The following is a 24,576-nucleotide window of genomic DNA, read 5'->3' as shown; positions in this document are numbered from 1 at the left end:
TGTGAACGGTTTGGAGTAGTCGGCTGCTTCTGTTATTATCGTGGATGGTGAACGGTGTGGAGTAGTCGGCTGAATACAGCTGTACAGTCTACAAATTTATATAGCTCAGTAGCTACATCATTGATAATGATGACAAACAAAAACAAGATTCGTCTTGAAAACAATTTGTTAAATTTTGGTGTTCAATTGTTGAGGTTTCCACATCTACAGACCCTCAGGTGTGCTGCTACACCCAGTGCATGTTTTGTTTCTTAACACTGCACAGTACAGTTCTGTACACATCTTGTAATGTCTGTCTACGTGTGGATAGTTTGTAACAGTACAGTTCTGTACATATCTTGTAATGTCTGTCTACTGTGTGGATAGTTTGTAACAGCATAGTTCTGTATAAATCTTGTAATGTCTGTCTACTGTGTGGATAGTTTGTAACAGTACAGTTCTGTACACATCTTGTAATGTCTGTCTACTGTGTGGATAGTTTGTAACAGTACGGTTCTGTACACATCTTGTAATGTCTGTCTACTGTGTGGATAGTTTGTAACAGTACAGTTCTGTACACATCTTGTAATGTCTGTCTACTGTGTGGATAGTTTGTAACAATACAGTTCTGTACACATCTTGTAATGTCTGTCTACTGTGTGGATAGTTTGTAACAGTACGGTTCTGTACACATCTTGTAATGTCTGTCTACTGTGTGGATAGTTTGTAACAAAATAGTTCTGTATACATCTTGTAATGTCTGTCTACTGTGTGAATAGTTTGTAACAGCATAGTTCTGTATACATCTTGTAATGTCTGTCTACTGTGTGGATAGTTTGTAACAGCATAGTTCTGTACACATCTTGTAATGTCTGTCTACTGTGTGGATAGTTTGTAACAGTATGGTTCTGTACACATCTCCCTTGTAATGTCTGTCTACTGTGTGGATAGTTTGTAACAGTACGGTTCTGTACACATCTTGTAATGTCTGTCTACTGTGTGGATAGTTTGTAACAGTATGGTTCTGTACACATCTCCCTTGTAATGTCTGTCTACTGTGTGGATAGTTTGTAACAGTACGGTTCTGTACACATCTTGTAATGTCTGTCTACTGTGTGGATAGTTTGTAACAGTATGGTTCTGTACACATCTCCCTTGTAATGTCTGTCTACTATGTGGATAGTTTGTACGCTGTGCAATCACTAAGTGGGGTTTGCCTGGTTTGGTAAATTCTGATTTTGTTCGGTTTGACTCAGAATTAAATATGCAGCTTTTCTGTGGATTTTATGTTCCCTGGTAGATAACATGCAACGAACGAGCGAGTTGGAATGAATGGACCCACGGGTGATGGAGAGAGGAACGAAGCGTAATCAACCGTGGGTTTCCGTCGATGTTGAGTACAATGTTCCTATTTTTGTTCAAGACCAGTTTGAACAATAAAATGAGGTTTGCGCGATATAACAAATTCACCATTACTTACAATTCACCTCAAACGCTACCTCTGTCATCCGGGATTCCCTAAGTTTATCTTCACTGTCTAAATATAGACTTGTTTACCTCAACTCGATCTGTTAGGTTTAGTTGATGATATTATCTGACTTTCAGCTCTCTGACTTTCAACCCACACTATCTCTATTTGTAAATATGTATTTTTCCACATAAATAATTTCATTTCAAACAATTTCAAATATTGAATTAAGGTCAAATTGTCAAAATTTGGGTTGTGTGGGATGTGACACAGAATGGATTTTGGAAAGAGGACCACTGCATAAATATTGTGAACCTCATTTGTTTACATTGTGGTATTTTCTGGCTGATAGATGATGACTTCCGCCAGCTCTGACTATACCTTTATGTATATATTTCAGTATTTTTGTATTCCCATTTGTCTTTTTTTATTAGCTCACCTGAGCTTTAGTGAGCTTTTCTGATCACCTGTCGTCTGTCCGTTTCTAAATTTTTCACATTTTTGACTTCTTCTCCAGAACCACTTGGCCAATTTCATTCAAATTTGATATGAAGCATTCTTGAGTGAAGGGCTTTCAAGTTTATATAAATGAAGGGCCATGTCATTTTTAAATCTTCTTCTCAAGAACCACTGAGCCAGAAGAACTGAAATTTACATAAAAGCTTCCTGACATAGTGCAAATTCAAAACCATGACTCCTGGGGGTTGGTTAGGGCCACAATAGGGGATCAAAATTTTACATGCGAATATATACAGTACATGACACAAGTTTTATACACCCCATCCTGGAAAGACCACTGTGGAAAATCCATGGAGATACACCATGTCCTCCATGTTCCATGGTGTGTGTTATTTGCGAATACACACAGCTGCTAAGAGCTTTGTTCTGGCCATGGGCACAGCCTTGCTGGAGATGTGAAAATATGCTGCAGGCCAAATAATCATGATAAGGGTTTTTAAGAAAAGAAAAAATGTCAATATTTCCCCCCCTGATACTTTTATTGTTTTTTCAGCATTTTGAGCCAATTCCAACGATACCAAACACTATATATTATGTTTTTGACTGGTTTTGAATTTTTTTCTTTTAGTCTTCAGTCTTCTTTCTTCATTAAACTATTCTTAAATTCTATGTTTAAATAATGCGTACTTGCAGGCAGTTCCTGTTTTGAATGCGATTTAGTATATTCAGTAAATGAAAAGCATACATGTACAACATGTAATAAGGATATTTAATAATTACAGATGTGCTCTCTCTCTTTCTCTCTTTCTCTCTCTCACTCTCTCTTTCACTCTCACACAAATGCCCTGTTTAACAGAATTACTTCCATCATATTGTGTTAATATGCATCTTGACAGATATAACTTGATCCAATATAGAAATTAGAGCATTGTCGATGATTAACAAATTGGAATTAATTTATTACATAATTAATAGATGCAAAAATACAAACCATCGACTGATTTATTTTTAAAATCCCGAGTTAATTGCATTTGACCGAGACATATGTTCAATGTACTTTGATAGAGGTTTTCATATATAAAAAAAAAAGTTCATCGGGAGTGTCTGGATAATGCAATGATTTTTGTATAATTTAAAGTATTATGCAAATTCCTAGGGTCTTTGTCACAGTATGATTAAATTATGGTTAGCTAGTTTGGGTTTTGACTTCTTATGACTAGTGTGAAATATATTGGGTTACTGCAATATCAGATCTAGTCTAAGATCATGGGTATCTTTTGCTGACCCAATATATTTCACACTTTCCACAAGAAGCCAAGCACTTCTGTTGATTTCAAATACACGGATTATCTGACCCCCATTGTTCTACTGAGGTGAAAACCCCTTTGAATTTGCATGGAATGTACAAGTTATACACAGGTCATTGTTATAGTCATACATCATAGTACTGCTAACCCCACAAACATTTTAAAATTTTTTAAATAAGTTATTGAATGATGAAGTATGACCAAACTGCAGATTGAACTTTATAGAGCCCCGTGCTAACATTACTTATCAGAAGGGGTATATTGCCGATTAAGTTGTGTAAAATTCTTGACAAGCAATAATAACAACAAAAATGGTGCTTAAATTGTCCGATTACGAAAACCTTAAATTGTGTACATATGTAAGTCTGTGTGTGTGTGGGTGGGGGGGGGGGGGGGGCGTTAATAGTCTGAAACTGTCTCAATTCCCCCTTCCGACTTCAGTGTTTCAAATCGTGAAAAAAAGACTAATATCAATATAAACAGAAATGACTTAACGATTATTTGCTTTTATTCATATACGCTATCGATTATTAAAATCTTTAATTGCTATATGAAATCATTTTAAAATTTAGATGCATTAGATAATGAAAAGCAACAGAGAGAGAGAGCATTGGTAATCATTGATTATGATATTCATGAATGTATGCAGATACGGAAGTTTAATTATCCATCCTCTTTCATTCTATTTTTTTTATTTCCCAAATTGTTTTCTTTACATGTTAGATTTGAGTTGCATCATTATCAGAATTTATGGAAACACTGGACTCTCTGGCCAGTCTGGGGGCTGAGTTACATCAGAACTGATAGAAGCAGAACTCTCTGGCCAGTCGGGGGGGGGGGGGGGGGGGGGGGGCTGAGTGGTATTAGAATCTGTCTGAGGATGAATGTTTAAAATGTATATTATTTATTTATTTTCATTTTTTCAAAATTCAGAAATTTAAAAACTGCATGATCAAATTTTTTTGTAACACTAATAATTAATGTCCCTTTATTGCGATGACTCTTCAAGTACAAACCATGATATTAAAAAAATGAAATGATAGATAAATAAATAAAATATTTGTCTGTAAGTTACTTTATTTATCTGTAAGTAAGTCACTACGTGTAATTAGTGGCAATGCAACTTGCAAGTGAAAATTGTATCATCTGTAGCTTATGACCCCTTTTAAATTTGCCTTGCCTTGTAATTAATATTGTTGAAAATTTGGCAAATAGCATTTTTAACCCCCCAGTCCATACCCCACTTTTAAACGTTAAAAATCCAGCTAATTCAATGAGGAAGAAATTTCACTACCATATTTCGGATTTCCTCTAGACTATATCAAATTAAATACCGCGCTACTATCAGTCACAGATTGACACTGATAGGGGTATGGGGACCTGGTCTGTGAGTGTGATGGAAAAGATTCTGATGAAAATAAAGATTCACTCATCATTCAGAAATGTATAAACATTGTATTATTGTATACTTCTGGTACGTTGTGTGTACGTTAATAATGGGAGATACATGTATCTTTCCTTGGATATCTAAATCAATCAAATACTATATGAACACGGGCAATTATCGTCCATGTTTGACCTCAGTATAATTTATTCATGCATAAAATTTATTAATATGTCAGTCTTTGTTGCGTATTTCACCGATAAGTCAATGTTTACATATACTCGCTCTGCTTAATCGCTTCAATCTCAAAGGGATTTTCTGGAATGTGCCTAATCACGTGAGATACGCTAAATATAGCTATTTTAGATCCGAAAGATCAACTTCGCATATTCGTAGGCTCTAGGTTTATCCATACTAGCCCATAAAAAACAGGGTGGAACCTCGTCCCACTTTTCCTGTAGAAATAAAAATAGAACATGACGCGCCACCTAGCAAGTGTGGTTGTTGCTACTCTCAGTCAAAAATAAAATAAGTGGGTGGTGGGAATAACACAGGAGTTTATATACGAGATGTCGAGAATTTGGACGTTTCATAAAAAGATGTGAAGGTCTGCAGGGAAGTCTACATACGGATATGTACCAAAAAACCAACGTATCATTAAACAACAATTACAAGAATTGAATGATTTATAGCTAATTTCTAAATAATGAATGGGGTGGGGGTCATGCATGCTGGCCATACGAAAAGGTTTTTGGGAATTATTTCTTTGTCTTATCACACGAAGGTACACGGTGGCATCGACGGAGGTACAGGTGACATCCACGGAGATGCACGGTGGCATTCACGGAGATCCTCCGAGGACTTCAATGTCTAGCTCGCGCGGAAAAAATAGGGCTTCAAAGGTGCCAACAATTTTAAAGGTCCACCGTGTTTGGGGCAAATTTGTTCCACCGTGTTGCGTGGAACACGCATAAAACTCGTGTTGTGTACTGTAGGGTAAATCTTTGAAAATCTTCTTAAGAACTACAGGGCGAAGGAAAGTACAAATTTACATGAAAGCTTCCTGACATAGTGCAGATTCAAGTTTGTTCAATTCATGGCCCCAGGGGGTATGGTGGGGCCACAATAGGAATAAAAGTTTTACATGTGAGTATATACAGAAAAAATCTTTAAATATGAGCCAAGGTGACTCAGGTGAGCGATGTGGCCCATGGGCTTCTTGTTTATTTTAAGTGCAATTGTAAGGAAAACAAGATATTTTTCTGTTTTCAACTACAATGAACAAAGTCAATGTAATGTTCTATAAAATTCATAAATATGTTTGTCTACACAAACATGTTAACCTTGGCATACAGAAATGACATGCCTAGGAAATTACATTCCTGAAAATCACTAAGGACAAAAAATATTTCAATGTCCATTGCAATTGTTTGTGAAGGTGCCCTAGTTTTGTTTTTTAAAGACAAATATCACATCCACAGTGGATAAGGGCTAATTGCTTAAATAAGTATTCTGAAAATGAGGTGGTTTGATTGTACATTGATTAGCAGGCAATTTTTCTGCACTAATGTACATTGTTCATTTGTCTGTGCTCTATACAGCATAATCATACCAGTTTAATTTACAAAAAGTAATTATTCCATATTTAACTGGACTTTTTAAAGTTCTAATTTAGGGATAAATTGTATATTTTCAGATAATATTTGCCAATGTGTCAACGAAGGAACAAGCACCTGTTAGTTTAGATGCTGTGGTTGCCCCGTTTGAGGTCTCCTTTACGTACAGTGTAAAATGGACTCAAACAAAGTAAGTTTCACGAGTGCAGGAGTGGGGCCGAGGAATTAGTGCTGCAGTCAAGGACAGGCTGACACCTTGTTCAGTACTGAATTGTTCTGAAAGCAATTTCACTATTTCTACGCCTCTGACATAAAATGTTTGGGGCATAGAAAGATGCATCCTCCCTTTTGTTATTCCGTGCTTCTGTCATAATTGTATTACAGGATTTTTTCACTATGCAGATGTGAGATTTTTATGGCCTACATTAGGAAAGAGTTCAATGCTTGTTCTAGTGAACATGCACAAGACAATGTAGTTCTCTTCCATTCTTGTTCTAGTGAACATGCACAAGACAATGTAGTTCTCTTCCATTCTTGTTCTAGTGAACATTCACAAGACAATGTAGTTCTCTTCCATTCTACACTAACTAGGTTGTAAAAGAGAGTGTTGCACAGCAGCAGCAAGTCTCCCTAATCAGTGCCGGGTATTCTCTTGATGTAGAACTGACCTCATCTATATCTAAAGTCTTATTAGGGCCCCGCATGAAATGCGGGAAGCCCTATAGTAATCACATTGTCCGTCCGTCGGTCCGTTTGTGACACGATAACTCAAACAGTTTTTATCGTACAGTTTTCAAATTTTGTACAGAAATAATGTACAATAAGAGGAAAAAGCCTATAGATTTTGGGGTCATTTCACTTTGTCTGTCGGTATGGCATGATCTTTGTTATTATGAACACTTTCTTTGTGATACGATAACTCAAACAGTTTTCATTGTACAGTTTTCAAAAATTTTGTACAGAAATACTTTACAATAAGAGGAAGATACCTATAGATTTTGAATTCATGTCACTTTGTCTGTTTGAATGTCATCATCTTTCTTATTATGACCGTATTTATTTACCACTGTCTAAGGGAGATAATTCAATTTGAATTATGATATGCATTGTATTGATATATAGAAAATTTACAAGAAATCACTCTACAACCAGTGGCGGATTTAGAGGGGGGTGCAAATTTAAGGTAAATCGCGGTATCTTGTTTAGGAAAATGTACTAAACGATAAAAGAAACAATAATTTCTTCCACTCCAGGAGAAATAAATGACAAAATCTTTTGATTTCTTGATTACTTTATTGGGAGAACTTAATTTTTTTTTTCAAAAAACCCTTAAAATTTGTGTCATTTTATTAATTTCACCTTATTAAAATGATAGAAAAAAGTACAAATGACTAAATAGGAGAAATATTTCAAGACTCATAAAATCTGTAAAATCCAGGAGCTTCCGAGGGCTTCGCCCCCTGGACCCCCACCAGGGCTTTGCCCTGGACCCACTGCCTCATAAAGTGGCGCCCCCGTAACCGCAATTCCTGGATCCGCCCCTGACAACATTGTGTATGTGTATATATTCGTTTTTTTTAATGTGATATAAAAAATGATTGATGTTACATGTATATTGAATTAAAACACGTCATTCCCAGTCAACAACTTGCGATCGGGATCGGAATACGAAATAAAATTTCTTATATCTGGTTGCAAAGTGAAACTGCTTCATGCTTCAAGTTATTGAATTATTTAGTAATTGCACGTTACACATTAGAGAACTGTTCCTTTTAATAAAGAAAGTCACAAAATAGATACAAAATGAGTGTACCTTATTCATTACTGTTATCGAACTTTCGTCGGTGAAAATCTCGAAATGGCGTGTTTCACTGCGCTTGTTGATGGTAAGGTCCACATTTTCTACGTGAGTATTTTGATATTTGCACATGAATTTTTTGCGCATACATGGTATGTCTCGGCTAGGAATAATGGAAACTTTCTCACCTATGTATGTAAAGACATATTAATCTCTATTTTTAAAAATGTAGAACACTTTTATCAAATGACAATGTGTTTGAAAAAGTTTAGAGCCCTGATGTCAGAATTTCCTTTTCCAAGACATCAATATGTCAAATTCATAATCCTTTTCGAATAGTATGTATCATATTTTGTACCAGTTATCCATTTTGAATCCCCTATTACAATGGGATTTTGTTGCACTCTGTTGTGTTTGAGTTTATGAGTGTGTGTCAAACAGAAGTAATTTAAATTGCATCAGTCTCTCATAAATATGCTTCATGATTCCTTTTTCACAAATTGGCATTCCAATGTATCTTTATATATTATTAATTCTAACATATATACCAGCCCCAAACATTGCTATATCAAATACAGATGTCACTTAACTCACTTTCCTCTAATAACCCTCAGCGGGGACCTTGCTGACCATGTCAGTTTTCTAGTTACTTATTTGCATTTAAACACTTGCAGGATTCCCCAGTACCAAGGGCGAGCCTTTCACTCAGAAAACATAGGAGTTCTCGTTAGCAGCCTTGGCTAATTAATAAAACACAAAGTACATGTACATTCTTGTATCACATGCTGTGTTCTGGATGTTTGTTGTGAGACCCATTCACATCTTGGACATGAAGTCGTTTACAACATAAACTAAACAGTGTCCAGGTTGGAAGTTTATTTCAAAGTCGGCACATTGTAATAAACAGAGATTTGACATGAAACATTTATAAAGACTAGAAGTATGTTTCAATTAAAGAAAAAATACAATTTTAGGGAAAACTTAATCTTATGTCCATGAGGGATTTGATCCTGGGCATGTAAAAAAAGGACATCATTACATTTAAAAGCTGACAACCTTAACTAATGAACCACGCAGTATATCATAATTTCCTCTGGAAAACCAATGTACAGGTGAAGTTAAAAATAATAATTGTATTCATGAAATTGTTTCGATTTTTTGCAATTTCCAAAAAAAAAAAAAAAAAAAATACCCTCATGAAACAAAATTTCTAAGCAACAGTTTTAGTGGAAATCTTGGAAGAACATTTTCATGTTAAATTTATTTTGCCTCGCAGATGCTGTTTTTATGAAATTCAGGGATACCCCTGTATTTTAACAATAAAAATCATATAAATTGCTTATTGTTTGATTTAAGGAGGAATGCTACGTTTGAGAAGTTTGATATGGATGAAATTTAGAGGATATGTGCAAACAATATTTTGAAATTGAAAACTTTCAAATTTACTTTATTTATTTAGCCCCAAAAAATGCAGTTTTAATAGAAAGCAATCTGAAAAAAATTTAAAACCCCTGCTGGAAAAACCTGCGATTTACAATTCAGCAGTCGACGTGCTAACCTACTGAGCTTCTCAGCTAGGCAATGATCTTTGAAATGAATAGACAAATATTGCTGATATGTATATTTTCATCCATGTTTCAAAAGGAAGTCAGCTATTATGATGATGTAGAGTATACCCCTTAACTAAAATTATTTTGACGAATTCTTGTCAATATCCGACATAAGTTCCAATTGGTTTTATTCATGTATTTCATAAAATATTGTTATATTAAATGATTAATCACCACTAACCTGCACAAGTCAAACAGACTAAACACTTTGAAGTTAATGAAACACCAATTTAAAAGATGTGAAAAAATATTTTGATGTAAACAGCACTGCAATGAAGAGATAAGTCTGAATAAAGGTTAGATAAAGGTTAGATAACTGTAATGGGAAGACTTACACATCAGTTTGTGGTGCTAGGAATACAGAGTAAATTTGATTTAGCACTCACATTGTTTTAAAGTGCGGTAATGCCAGTGTGTTTGGTAAATTTCAAAATAAGATTAATACTGTCATTTAATGTATTCTGAAATCACCCGCAATTTTCAGGATTTCACTTTCAAGCTTTACGTTTTACGACACATCCACACATGTGACAACCAAACAATCGGGTGCATATAATTATATCCAAAAATGAAAAGGGTAGATATCATGCGTTGATATATTAATTATCAATTTAATTCATGAACTTGCTATTTTTAGCAAAGAAATGTCCGTGAGGAAAACACTGCAGGACATTTCTCGTTGGCTTTGTAGCATTGTCGATGGACGAAGCATAACATATTAGATATTGACAGGGCAGTAATTTTATAAGCTTCCAAGAGCATTGATTGTTTTTGTCAACAATTAAAAGTAGAAACAGTTATGACTACATTTGCAACCCCCCTACAGTTTGAGATATTTTGAATCACACATTTTTGTCAACAATTCAAAGTATAAAAAGTTGTGACCACATTTGCAACCTGCTACAGTTTGAGATAGTTCGAAATTGCATGTTTACATAACCCCTGCCGAATAAACGAGCAGCTGGCACTGCTCAAATGTACAGACTATATATACGCTGCATTGTTGCATCATATAATTTTTGTTTATGCAAGGTACCTGTATGTAAAATGACAATGCAAGAGTAATTTAAAGACTAGTAATGATATACTATCGACCATGTTTATATAAACATAAACACACAATGTGTACAAGTATGTGTGCAGGTTTCTCAGTGATATCGGATATGATATATATATATATGTTATTACTACAGTAACTTGATCTGAAGAGTCGGATCACGTCGAGTTGACAGGCGTGGATCATCAGATCACATGAGACGTGATCCAACTCTTCGGATCAAGTTACTGTAGTAATGATAAATTTATTATATACCCCCTTATGCATTTTAAATCCACATTTATAAGATAATAAATGTAATCCAAATTATCAAAATACAGACATACAGTGAAATTATATTTTGTGTACGCAGTTTTGTTTGTGACGCGGTCAATATTTTCCACAAAAAACATTGCGGTGATGCATGGTGATGTCATTGTGATTTTATCAGTTTCAGAGGATACTGATGCGGAATCAGAAAACCACAGTGTGGTGATCCAGAAAACCATATCACTCTGAAATCCACTGTATCAAAAAACTATACATTGATGGGTATATAATAAAATGATTTATTTCCAATCAAGGACCGTTTCACGTCACATGAACATGGTACAGAGAAGTGTATGATTTATAGAACAGTGATAGCTAAATAAAAAGTATTCAAATTGACACAAACATAGTTATTGTGCAATGTACGATTAACACAAATGACTATATATAGGTCATGAAAGATAATGGTTTTGTAAATAATCCTTGAATAATCATATGAAAAGGACAGCATTTTGCCATCAAAAGATAAAGATTTATATAACCCTTATTTTGTTGGTACATGTAGTTGCTATGAATTTTGGTTAAAGTTGATTTCGAATATTTTATCTATGGACATAAAATAAGAAGGGAGGAAATGTTGTGTTTTCACAGTCAGACATTTAGTATAATCTATTCTACAGCCATACATGTATATAATTCCAAGGTTTTAAAAAATACATATCTCAAAACGATACACTACACTTGTAAGTACTGCTCAGATTTTACTAGAAAAATTCTAAGGTTAGAAATTAATTAGAAGTGTGGTGCACAAGGTTTTTAACAGTTAGTATGTAATATTGGGCTGATGAAAGGTGAAGATAACGCACAGTGATCAATCTCATAACTCCCATAAGCAATACAAAATAAAGAGTTGGGCAAACACGGACCCCTGGACAAACCAGAGGTGGGATCAGGTGCCAAGGAAGAGTAAGCATCCCCTGTCGACCGGTCACACCCGCCGTGAGCCCTATATCCTGATCAGGTAAACAGAGTTATCCGTAGTCAAAGTCATTGTGCCAAGAATGGCCTAACAATCGCTATGAAACACGTCAGACAGCATTTGACCCAATGATAGGTTGTTGTAGTTTGTCATTTTCATCCTGAGTTTGTTGAATTTTTATGTCATCATGGTGAATAATCAATTCCAAAACATCAAAAATTGTGTTTAACGTGCAGCAATGTCTTCCCTTACATATGGTGGTATATTTCTGCCTTCACTTGTCAGATGAAATTTTATGTTGACTTGTCATATAATAAAAAGTTTAAAAAGTAAATCAAAATACATTCATGCCCAAATTGTGCCATCTTCTTAATTAACAACATAATTATCTAACAAGTCGACATAATGATCTGACAAGTTGGCTTCTCAGATCTCTTTGTCGACTTGTCAGATGATTATGTTGACTTGTCAGATGATTATGTTGACTTGTCAGATCTATTTGTCAGCCTGCTCCTCATCATTTGAACACAGCTACTGTATGTGTACAGTTTTAGTGTACATACATCCAAGATTTGAGGCACTATAATCATGATTTAGTACTCTTCTATGTTTAAGAATAGATAATTAGAGAATTTTACATTTTAGCGCAACTTTAAATTAGCACTCTTGCTTTGCTGCCAAAGCTGCTAAAATTTGAATTCCACTAAACTAAGTACATATACAACTTATTTGGTTTTTTTAAATTTACCACATCTCCAAAAGTGAGCCTTTCAATATTTTTTTTTGCAGTACACCATTTGAAGAGCGAGGCAAGAGAGTTCGAGATACCAGTTTTTTCCCTAAATACTTGGAGGTTTGTGAAAGAGAAGAGCATTACTTTTGTAGGAGCGTACTGTAAACATACAATGATTACACATTTTTAATAGATGAGAATCATATTGCTCTGTTCATTATTATATGTGTGATTGATAAAGACTTAACAAACTGGATTTCAGATCCACTGGCTGTCCATCATTAACTCCATGGTGCTTGTATTTCTCCTCATTGGATTTGTTGTAATCATCATGGTAAGGAAAACTTCAAATGTTTACCAAGTATACATCATTAAGTGCTTACTTACCTGAATTTATTTCAATTTTATCCCTTTTGCTGTTGAATGCACCTATGTTTTTGTTACCTTATCTGAGCTAAAAGCTCAAATGAGCTTTTTAGGTCACCTGAGTAAATTCAGGTGACCTATTGCAATTGGATAGCGTCCATCATGTTGTCTTGTCCATTAACAATTGAACATTTTTCTCCTTGATAACTACCATTCCAATTCTTTTCAAATTTGGTATGAAACATCTTTAGGACAAAGGGGGACATAAATTGTATATTTCAGGACTCCTGCACCCCAGAGGGATGGGGCAAAAACTGCCAAACATTGAACAATTTTCAAAACTCTTCTCTACAACCACACATCTATAAGAAAAACTAAATGCATAGTGATGTAGAGCAGGAAGGCTGCTACCAAAAAAGTAAATTTCATGATCCTCTGGATAGAGGTTCTGACTCCAGAGTGGGGCCAAACTTCGTATTTACACAGTATAGTGTATGTATTAAGTGTAAAATATTTGAACATCTTCTTTAATGCTATTGATAGTAAAATGAAACTAAATAGATATTTAGAAGGAGTAGGTAGTCTTTTACCAAAATTGTAAATTCCTTGATCTGAAGGGGTAGGGGAATTGGTTCCAGGGTGGGGCTAAAATTGTTACAGTGACTATAGTCTTTATCACTTGAAAGACTTCTTTAAGTTTACTGATACAGAATAAAAACTAAATGCATGTTTAGGAAAAGCGGAAAAGGATGTACTGAAATTGTGAATTTCACAACCCCAGGGTTTTGACTTTAGGACTTGTCCAAATTAGTCATATCGTGTTAATGTTTACATATATAGAGGATCTTGAATGAGTGCTAATGGCATATGAAATGAGTTACCGGATTTAATATTTCTCGAGCCTTGGGATAAGCATAAATGTAAGATTCTATTTATCACACAACTATCATGAAATGCACATTATTTCACAACCCGAATGTCAAAGAATTATTTGCTTTCAATTCGATTATGACGTCTTCGCTACATCATGGTTTGAATAAACTGGAAATTATTTTCACTTCATAAAAGACACAAAATCTTCTTGGAACAACCTTGGTGACAAAACAAGGTCTTTTACCGTCAATGCTAGCAATTTCAAAGGATTGAATGTTGTTTTGTTTATGTGGCACTTGAATGATTGAGCTACCTAATGTGCATAATTATGAACCTGCTACGAGTTCATATCGTTTTTCTGAACCTGTGTTATGAACCTGGGAAAAGTACTGTTGTGTGATAAATTATATTTATTTATTAAAGCCTTTCATCAGACTATAGACACTTTCATTGGCATTTAAGTTTTAAGAAAACATCTTGTTTTATACTGTTGCTGAATATTAGATATCCAGAACAGGAGATTTTTTCTACATTTCATAGTCCTTGGGACAAGTGACACTTTTAACTAGTACTTAGGTGACCGATAAGGCCTGCTGGCCTCTTGTTTAATCATTTTTATCCGGTGTCTGCCCATAAAATTTCTCTAGAACTACAGGGTTGATTTTAGCCAACTTGCCACAAAGCAGACTTGGGTACAGAGGGTTCGAATGAAGTGCCAAGCCCTTTTCTGATCGCCTGTTGTCCGTCATCTCTCCGTTCATCCATCCATCTGTAAACTTTTCACATTTTCGACTTCTTCAGAACCACTGGTCCAATTTCAACCAAACTTTGTAAAAAGCATTCTTTGGTGAAGTGCTTTCAAGTTTGTTCAAATAAGGACCATGCCCCCTTCAAGGGGAGATAATCACAAAAATGTAAAAATAGTGTGGGGGTCATTTAAAAATCCTCTCAAGAACCACTGAGCCAGAAGAGCTGAAATTTATACGAAAGCTTCCTGACATAGTGCAGATTCAAGTTTGTTAAAACCATGTCCCCGGGGGTATGGTTGGGCCACAATAGGGGATCAAAGTTTTATATACAAATATAGAGAAAATCTTCTCAAAAACCACTGAGCTGAGAAAAAACAAATTTTCATGAAAGCTTCTTGACATAGTGCAGATTCAAGTTTGTTCAAATCGTGACCCCAGGGATAGGATGGAACCACAATAGGGAATCAAAGTTTAACATGCAGATATATAGGATAAATCTTTTTAAATCTGTAGGGCCATGATTGGTCATATTGATAATAATATACAATCATTCTCAGGTAGTGCAGACTCGGGCTACATCAAATTGTGGCCTCTGGAAGTAGGCTGGGGCTACCATAGGGGAGGTAATAAATAGGAAATTTTCCTCTTAAGAATGGCAGGTCATGGTTAGTCATATTAATATGCAAGCATCCTCAAGTAATGCAGGTTCAAGTGTATTCATATCATAATATCTGATCTAGATTCCAGTTTTGTTCAACATGCTTGACCATAAAAGGGATTTAAAGATTTACACTTATAGTATCCAAAACTCATGATTTAAATTATTTTTTATCTTCATATGGGCAATGTGACTATGGCCCATGGGCCTTGTTTTAAAACTTTTATCTCAATCATTTTAATTAACTTCGATCACATGTTGTTGGTGAGTAAAATTCAGTTGATAGTAAGATTGTGCTTAAAAGTCAGACATCAAGATTTTGGTCGAAGATTGAATTAAAAAAATTCTCATGTAAATGATACAGCATACGTATTTAGCCACAAGGGAACATTGGGTAAGTATGAAGTAAATCTAAGTAACGTATGTAGATTTCAACCTGACTATATTATTTCAGACTCGAGTGTTGAAAAGTGACTTTGCCAGATACAATGTGGATGATGAAGATGGAGATGATCTTGATTCAGATGAAAACGGATGGAAGATCATCCATACCGATGTGTTTAGGTTCCCACCCCAGAAAAATCTGTTTTGTGCAATATTAGGTAGGTATCAGTTGATTTGTGCAGTATTAGGTAGCTATCGGTTGACTTGTGCAGTATTATGTAGATATCTGTTGATTTGTGCAGTATTATGTAGATATCTGTTGATTTGTGCAGTATTAGGTAGCTATCGGTTGATTTGTGCAATATTAGGTAGCTATCGGTTGACTTGTGCAGTATTATGTAGATATCTGTTGATTTGTGCAGTATTAGGTAGGTAACTGTTGACTTGTGCAGTATTAGAGAGACCCGCATATTTTGTGCCTTACAAACTATGAAAGTAGAATGACTCAGACTTATTGTGACGTCATAATACACTTCGTCTACTTTGACATTAAATTTATGGAAAATACTCGAGGCTGCCCAAGGGGCAAAATGTGACAGGGAGATATGATGTTTTAGAGGGAGATATGAAGTTTTGTCATCCCTGGCACATGACTGTCTAGACCAATCAGATTATGCGTTGCATAGAATTCTCATACTGAGGTATAATGATAGGTACAATCTAATTAGAATTAGATGTTAGATCCACTCACATACTCGCTACACAAACATCTAACAACATCCAATAGAGGGTCACATCAGTATGTATTAGGTAGATATTGGTTACATTTCCTGTAAATTAGGAACATGTAATACTGCATTTTCTGTGTAGTTTGGGTGTTATTTACCTATAATAAAGTAAATATTGTTTGAAAAGTTAAACTGAACATTCAAAATGTTATTCCTGTTGCTATGGCAACAAAAACTGAGTATCATTTAGGAAATTCATCTTGAAAGCTATGCTTTAAGCTTCTTCTACTGTAGATATGAAATAAATGGTGGTAATAAAAGCAGAGCAATGTTATCAGATATGGAAATTGTTGTGGGGACACTTATAGTACAAGATATTTCAGAGATGACACAGTTGCCAGTTTGTATAATGTTTGTTCTCATTGATTTATTGTGAACTTGAACAAATTAGAGTCAACTACTATTCAGTTTATCCTAATATATTAATGATATCACCAAAATAAGTTTAATTTTTGTCAAAAGTTCAAGGTTACAAACCATTTATTGCGATGGGGTAATTTGTGAAAGTAATGATGAAATGCTGATACATCACAGAGAGTATAATGAGCACAGAGGGGTCAAATTGTGTAAAGTTTTCATTGAAGTTGAGTACTTCCTGTCTATTTATTTACCAACGTTAAAGTATGGAACAGAATAAAACGGAACACCTTTATACGTAAACCAGAGATAACAATTGGCATTGTTGCCAAGTTGGCAATTTTTTTTGATTAACTGTAATACAAGCAATTGATTAACTTTTATAATCTCAACTTTATTCTGATTTTACGAAAAATAAAATGGATGAATTTGGTTTTGTTTCCTTGATATAAGTATGACATGCTTAAAAATGCAATACAAAGCCATTGATATGCGGATTAATCCATTGATATGCGGATTAATAGTTTGCAAGTTCTTTCTTGGATAGCACATGTGTATGTGAATAATGACCACACACACATTTTCATGTTCCTGAGATGTATGTGTGGGTTTGAAATGACACCGTTTTTGCTATTTTTAGGTGTGGGGAGCCAGTTCTTGGCTTTGGCCACGGGGATAATGGTGATGGCTGTACTCGGCATGTTTAATGTTCACAGGCATGGTTCCATAAACTCCGCAGGCATTGTCCTCTACGCCTTCACTTCATGTAAGTTTTTCTTTAAACCATCTTTTACTAGGTCAACTGACCTATTGCTATTGGTCAGTGCCTGGTGTCGTCCTTCATGTGATGTGTGTCTTCATTGTTACATTAATGCTAGATTGAAATTATAAATAGATATTGAAAAGGCACTGGTAGCCATTTATCATTTGTGTAAATTTCAAGATCCCAGGGGTAAGGGTTTTGGTTCCAGGGTGGGGCCAAAATTATGATCATAGTGATTATAGTCTTTATCGTTTGAAAAACTTTTTTAATTTTGCTTATACTGTATAGAAATTGAAATACGTGTTTAGGAAAAGTAGAAAGGGGCGTACCAAAATTGTGAATTTCACAACCCTAATGTTCTGACTCTGGGGCGAGTCCAAAATTGTCATGTAGTGTTAATATAACATATTACAGTTGAATTTCGGTATCTCGAACACCGATATCTCGAATACCATGGATATGTTGAAGTGATTCAGAAGTCCTAACCACTTATTCTTTAAGTATTTTGCCCTCAATATCTCTAATCCTCAGATATCGAGACGTTTTTTCTTGGTCCCATCGAGTTCGATTAAGTCTTTCATCAGTATGGGCACTTTTGGGGGCATTTATGTTTTAAGAACACATCTTATTTCACACTGCTGCTGAATATTAAAATTTAACTTGAATACGCAGAACAAGAAAATTATTATAGATTTCATAGACCTTTGGGCTAGTGATACTTTTAACTAATACTCAGGTGGGTCTCTTGTTTAACATTCAAGGAAGTTATGGATATTTTTTCCATTTTGTTATCCAGACTATGTCTTAAGGACCACATATTCTTCAATGAGCACAAATTTACTATTTTCCCCATCCAATGTGTCCTGGGGGAGGGGGTTTAGTCCCATTGGGACAGTTCTAGCTCGTATGTTATTAAGGCAGTCATGTGATCAAGTCTATGAAGGCCAAAGGACTTCTACTGAGGTTTGATCACATTATGGCCCACTTCATAGACTGATGAAGTTTTAAAAATGGCTATTAATAGAGATGAACATGGCAATTTTGAAATATAACATTAAGCACCTGCCTTACACTGTAAATCTCAATTACAGTGATTACTAATTATTTTGACTTGTTTTTAGATATACTGCCATTAAACCTATTTATAAACTATATAAGTAATCTTTGCATTTCTGATAAACAGAATAATATCACAGTGTTTGAACAAAGTTGGATAGTAATGGATTATATGTGGACATCAGTATAGGGTGTATGTCATACCAGTCTTATAAATGAAGAGTGGAAAGTATGTATTATAATGTATTGAAATACGCAATTTCCGAGTTGCCCAATAGTTCTTTCCCTTTGTGGAACTCTTGCACACAGTGAGACGCAAAACATACTATCTTCCACACGCGGTGGGTACAAATGCTTATCGCTGCCTTCATATATTCCCTAAAGGCCGATTATCAGACATTTTGCAACCACCCAAACTGCAGGAACACTCAATATTAGTAAGTTTATTAGTATTTTTTGATAATAAAATAGCTCAAACAAAAATCGATAATCACCATTTTTCTTTGATTAAAATATCACTCATGCAGAAGAGGAAATAAAAAATAATTTCATAGTTAATTTGATGGCCTAACTCAAACAAATATTGTTCTTGGTATGGTCAGTTTAATGTATACCAACGGCTGATATAAACAAAATTTACACTTTCATTACTTTTATCCGTATTTACATAGCTAGTCTATAGTATATGTATACATCTTGTACCCACTCAAATGTTCATCAGAACACTGAACGTACCTCTATCACAGAAGAGCTAATATCTTGGAAGTTACGTATTGAAATTACTTCATTGAGTGTAAAATTCAGTTTTAGCAGAAAGAAATCCCTGGGAAATTCAAATATGTGAGCTGGAGATTGGTGGTCATAAAATTAAGTTACTGAACTTACCATCTATAAAGTCAATGAAGTTTAAAAGAACAAGAAATGGGTTACTGATTTTTGATATTTCCATATATGGTTTGGGTTACTGATTTTTGATATTTCCATTTATGGTTTGACAGGATGTAGGCCATTAAGTTGATGTGTTTTTCATCTCAGTTGAACAATTGCTCTAGACTAATTGTTCTACTTAGCTGCCTACATGATTATAAATTCACTGACAACAGCAGATGTCTGAAAACACCTCATTATCAGTCAGTGAACTGTTAATTTACTTTCAAAATACTCAGTAAGTGATAATTTCAATATAAACGTCTTAAAAATGAATCCGCGTTTTAATGCAAGCAATAAGAGAAAATGTTTAGGGGGAATTAATTTTATCCCCTATTGTTGAAACCAAGGGAGAGTATAGGTTTCTTCTTTGTCTATATGTCAGTCTGTCCCATTTATTTTCATCCTTTCCCCCCCCCCCCCCCCCATCAATCGAGTTTCTGAGGTGACCTATTGCTATTGGTCTGCATCAATGGTTGAACATTTTGATAAATACTATTGCAATTCTTTCCAAATTTGGTATATATCATCTTTGGGACAAACAAGGCACAAATTGTTTTCAGGACTCCTGCACTCCCAAGGCCCATGGGGCAGTGCGAAAACTGTCAAGTTTTCTAAAAAAAAAATCTCAACAACCACACATCTGTAAGAAAAACTAAATGCATAGCCATGTAGAGCAGGAAGGCATCTACCAAAATTGTAAATTTCAAGATCCCTGGGGTAGAGGTTCAGACTCCAGGGTAGGGCCAAACTTGGCATATGGTGTTTATGTATAAGATATTTAAAATGAAATCCTCTTTAATTCTATTAATACTCAATTGAAACTGTGAATGGATATTTAGTACGAACAGGTAGTCCTTTACCAAAATTGTAATTTTCATGATCTCAGGGATTGGGGTTTTGGTACCAGGGTGAGATCAGAATGGTCATCGTATATTTAGGAAGAACAGAAATGAAGGAATGTACCAAAATTGTGATTTTTTTTTACCCCAGGGCCCTAGCTCTATTTAGGATTGATCCAAAATAGTCATATCTATTTTGTGATGTCTTTCATAGGTGTGGGCACTTTGGAGATTGACTTATTTTTTTTAAAACTTTAACTTTGGCCATAACTTTTTAGTGGTAGGGCTTTCATATTTCACTTGTGTATTCCTTGGGACAAGACTTTTTTTCATTTCCAAAATGTTTGATCCCATGGCTTTCACCTCAAAGTTGACCACTGTTTGAAAAACTTTAACGATGACCACAACTTTTAAATGCTTTGTGCTAGGGCTTTCATATTTCACATGTGTATTCCTTTTGATAAGACCTTTCTTTTGGTACCAGATTTACTTTGCTGCCATGTGGAGGCATCAGTGTTTCACAACTTTCAGTGAAACACATTTTATGTTTCCGTAATCAGAAATTTGGGGGCATATTGTAGTTGGTTTATCCATCTGTCTGTAAAAACTTGAACTTTTGTCATGACTTTTTAATGGATGGTGTTAGGGCTTTCATAAAACAAAAAGTTATCTTTGTTTTAAGCTATTATTCAAATATCAGACAGAGAATGTTTAACTGAGTTTTACCACATCTAGCGTTACATCTTGCTTGACATCGAAAAAAAATTCTACATACACTGTATCTATTTCACAGTAGTATCTTATTGATTATGTGGACTTTCTATTTCACTAAAGGCCCACAACAGAACTGCTTATTGATTATGTGGACTTTCTATTTCACTAAAGGCCCACAACAGAACTGCGATGTAAATTAAAATGAAAGAAAAGTAGTTACGGATGCAGTTTGCCAAGGGGTTTGTCCCCATACCAAATCATATACAAAATAAATTGCATATCCTAGTTTGCATTTGACCAATCAGAGACTAGAATATAAGAAGAATTAAATCATTGTGTTGATAAATACATGTACAATGTGTGTATGATTTATTATTTTACATGTACAACGTATGCATGATTTTTTTATTTTTTTTATGTACAATGTATGTATGATTTATTATTTTATTTCTAGGTATAGCTGGTTATGTGGGCACCAACACATATAGGAAACTAGGGGGAGAGAACTGGGTGTGGAATATCAATCTGACTTCCTGTCTCTTTGCAAGTTAGTATAAATTCTGTTTAAAATTATGAGAGAGCCGGAATTCAAGATATCTTAACCGATTTGCAATTATCTGATGAAACAGACTCCAACTCCTTTACCTCTATGTTGTGTTTAGAACTACCACCAAATTTACAAAATTTCAGCATAACCATGGTATCAGTGTAGCAGTTAGGCGGGTTCGATCACTGGTGGCTAGATAGTTCAGTTGGTAGAGCACCTGACTAAAGATTCAGGGGGCCCGGGTTCAAATCCCAGTCTGGTCTGTTGCAATTTCTCCCTTCCTGTTTAAAACAGTCAACAGCCTACATGTACATGTACATATGGACACTTTCATTAATGAACTTTTTAAAAAAAAAAAAAAAAAATGTTATAATTGTCACCTATCATGTATGTACATTTATTTTTCCAGTTTACTCATTTGATATCAATTTTTGTACACTACCTGTAAATCAAAACTCTGAATCGTTACATCATAATAGTGATGTATTTAACTAACTTTAGCTATGGTGTCACTGACAGTGATGTGATCACAATTTGTGCCTCAGTGAAATATTTTGGAAATAAAATGTTCTGATGATGGTCGCCTAAATCTGAAACCTGTCAACCAAAAATAATTGCATTTACCTTGGTATTGGATCTCAGTTTTTCTATTCTTTCAGTACTTTGATTCTACTATGCTATAAATGTACAGAGCCTGTTCAGTAACAAAGGTATCGGCCCCCAGAAATCGACCAGAATTTAGACTTCAAGACATCAAACCCAGTCGATGTATTATAGGTTATGAGAGTGTTTGGACTGAGAATGTTTATAAGGAAATCACATTACAATGATACCTTGATACCCAGGTTTCAGGATGCATGTTAGGCCGTTCTTGGCACACTGATTTTCACTACGGATAACTCTGTTTACCTGATCAGGATATAGGGCTTACGGCGGGTTTGACTGGTCGACAGGGGATACTTACTCCTCCTAGGCACCTAATCCCACCTCTGGTGTGTCCAGTGGTCCGTGTTTGCCCAACTCTTTATTTTGTATTGCTTATAGGAGTTATGAGATTGATCACTTATCTCCACATTTCATCCAAGTTATTTTCCTTTGGTAAAAAAAACTTCCTAAACATGGAAGTACACACAGCACAATTTGCATGCACAATTACATCACCTTAATTTGACCAAGTAAAAAATAATTAAGTATTCATATGGAATAAGTATTCAGGGAGTAAATAAACATATGTAATAAGGCTTAAAATAAAAATTCAACTTTTTGGGAAAAGGGCTATATTTCAAGAACCCCCTTGGCCAATTTTTGTCAAATTTGTCACAGGATATCCTTGGCCCAAGGGCTTTCATTTGTACTAAAACTAAGGTTGTGACCTTTTAACAAGGGGAGATAATTAGGAAAATGCAAACAAAAGTAGTAGTTGCTAAAAAATCTTCTCAAGAACCACTGGGCAAATTATCACCAAACTTATGCATAAGGATGAGGATAGGTTGTAGATAAAAATTGTTCAAGGCATCATCCTGGGGCAAAGGTTGTGGTGTCAAGGTCACATCAAAGTTGACCTTCAATTTTGTTTTGTTAAAACTTTGATATTTTGCTTAGTATAAGGACTAGGATCATCAAATTTTGTCAGTTGATGCATCTTAGGACCAAATATTATGCTGTCTCAAAAGTAGGTCATAGTGACCTACTTTTTGAATTTCACAGGTAATGATTATTAAATGGATTTTGATGCATATCTTGGACACTTTTGAGCCTATGATCATCAAAAGTTGTCAGTTGATGGATCATGGGACCTTGAACTGCGTCATGTGAAAAGTATGTCACCTTGACCTACTTTCTGAATTTTATGGCTAATCATTTATGAATACATTTTAGGTTGCTATTTCAGATACCGAGCGGTTTTGAATCATCAAACCTTGTAAGTTGATGTGTCTAGAGGCCTCAAAATATATTTATTAAAAAAAGTAGGTCACAGTGACCTATTTTTTGAATTTTGCAGACATTCAAATTTCACATTTTCAATTTTAGATGCATACTTTGGACACTATGAAAGCTAGGATCATCAAACTTTGTCAGTTGATGCATCTTGAGTCTTTATAGTTTGTTGACCAAAAAGTAGGTCACAGTGACCTACTTTTGGAATTTGATGGCTATATTCTAATATTTCAGATACTATTTGACTTACAATTATCAAACTTTGTCAGTTGATGCATGTTGAGTCTTCAGAGTGTGTTGACTAAAAATTAGGTCACCGTGACCTATTTTTGGATTTTGACGGCTATATTTGAATATTTCAGATACTATTTGACTTACAATCATCAAACTTTGTCAGTTGATGGGTCTTGAGTCTTCAGAGTGTGTCATCCAAAAAGTAGGTCACTGTGACCTACTTTTGGAATTTGACGTTTATATTTGAATATTTCGGATACTATTTGACTTCAATTATCAAACTTTGTCAGTTGATGCATCTTGAGTCTTTGGAATGTGTTGACCAAAAAGTAGGTCACTGTGGCCTTCTTTTGGAATTTGACAGCTATATTTGAATACTATTTGACTTGTCAGTTGATGCATCTTGAGTCTTCAGTGTGTCAACCATAAGTAGGTCACCGTCACGTTTGGACAGTTACATTTAAATTTTCAGGTAGTATTTGACTTAACATCATCAAACTTTGTAAATTGATGAATCTTAGTTAGTGAGAATTTTTGCCTGTTCTACAATGTATCAGAAGAGTGATTCTAGGCCCATGGGCCTCTTGTTTTTATTTGCCAGGACTAGTTGTTTTACGGAATTTTTGTTATCAAAAATGTCCTTTGGACTGTTCAAAATAAAAGTATAAAACATTTTCGGTTCTACTTTCACTTTGATACTGACCATTTGTTAATCCAGGGACTTTTCAAACACTTTTCTAT

At 34.9% G+C, this 24,576-nt stretch overlaps 1 protein-coding gene and 1 non-coding gene across 2 annotated transcripts in view; both read left to right on the top strand.

Moving 5' to 3' along the window:
- Positions 1 to 24,576, top strand: part of LOC125645625 (transmembrane 9 superfamily member 1-like) — a 67,048-nt gene that overhangs the window by 27,166 nt on the left and 15,306 nt on the right. Inside the window, exons 6-11 of the mRNA XM_048871252.2 lie at positions 6,294 to 6,403; positions 12,696 to 12,759; positions 12,902 to 12,973; positions 15,740 to 15,887; positions 17,455 to 17,580; positions 21,571 to 21,663. Of these exons, the coding sequence (XP_048727209.1) occupies positions 6,294 to 6,403; positions 12,696 to 12,759; positions 12,902 to 12,973; positions 15,740 to 15,887; positions 17,455 to 17,580; positions 21,571 to 21,663 (613 nt within the window). The remainder of the gene's footprint in view (positions 1 to 6,293; positions 6,404 to 12,695; positions 12,760 to 12,901; positions 12,974 to 15,739; positions 15,888 to 17,454; positions 17,581 to 21,570; positions 21,664 to 24,576) is intronic.
- On the top strand, positions 21,854 to 21,926 carry Trnaf-aaa (transfer RNA phenylalanine (anticodon AAA)). The gene has a single exon. It is a non-coding gene; the product is annotated as a tRNA-Phe (tRNA).

Source organism: Ostrea edulis, chromosome 6, assembly GCF_947568905.1.
Source record: "Ostrea edulis chromosome 6, xbOstEdul1.1, whole genome shotgun sequence".
Lineage (NCBI taxonomy): Eukaryota > Metazoa > Mollusca > Bivalvia > Ostreida > Ostreidae > Ostrea > Ostrea edulis.
This window is presented reverse-complemented; position numbering and strand designations above follow the sequence as displayed.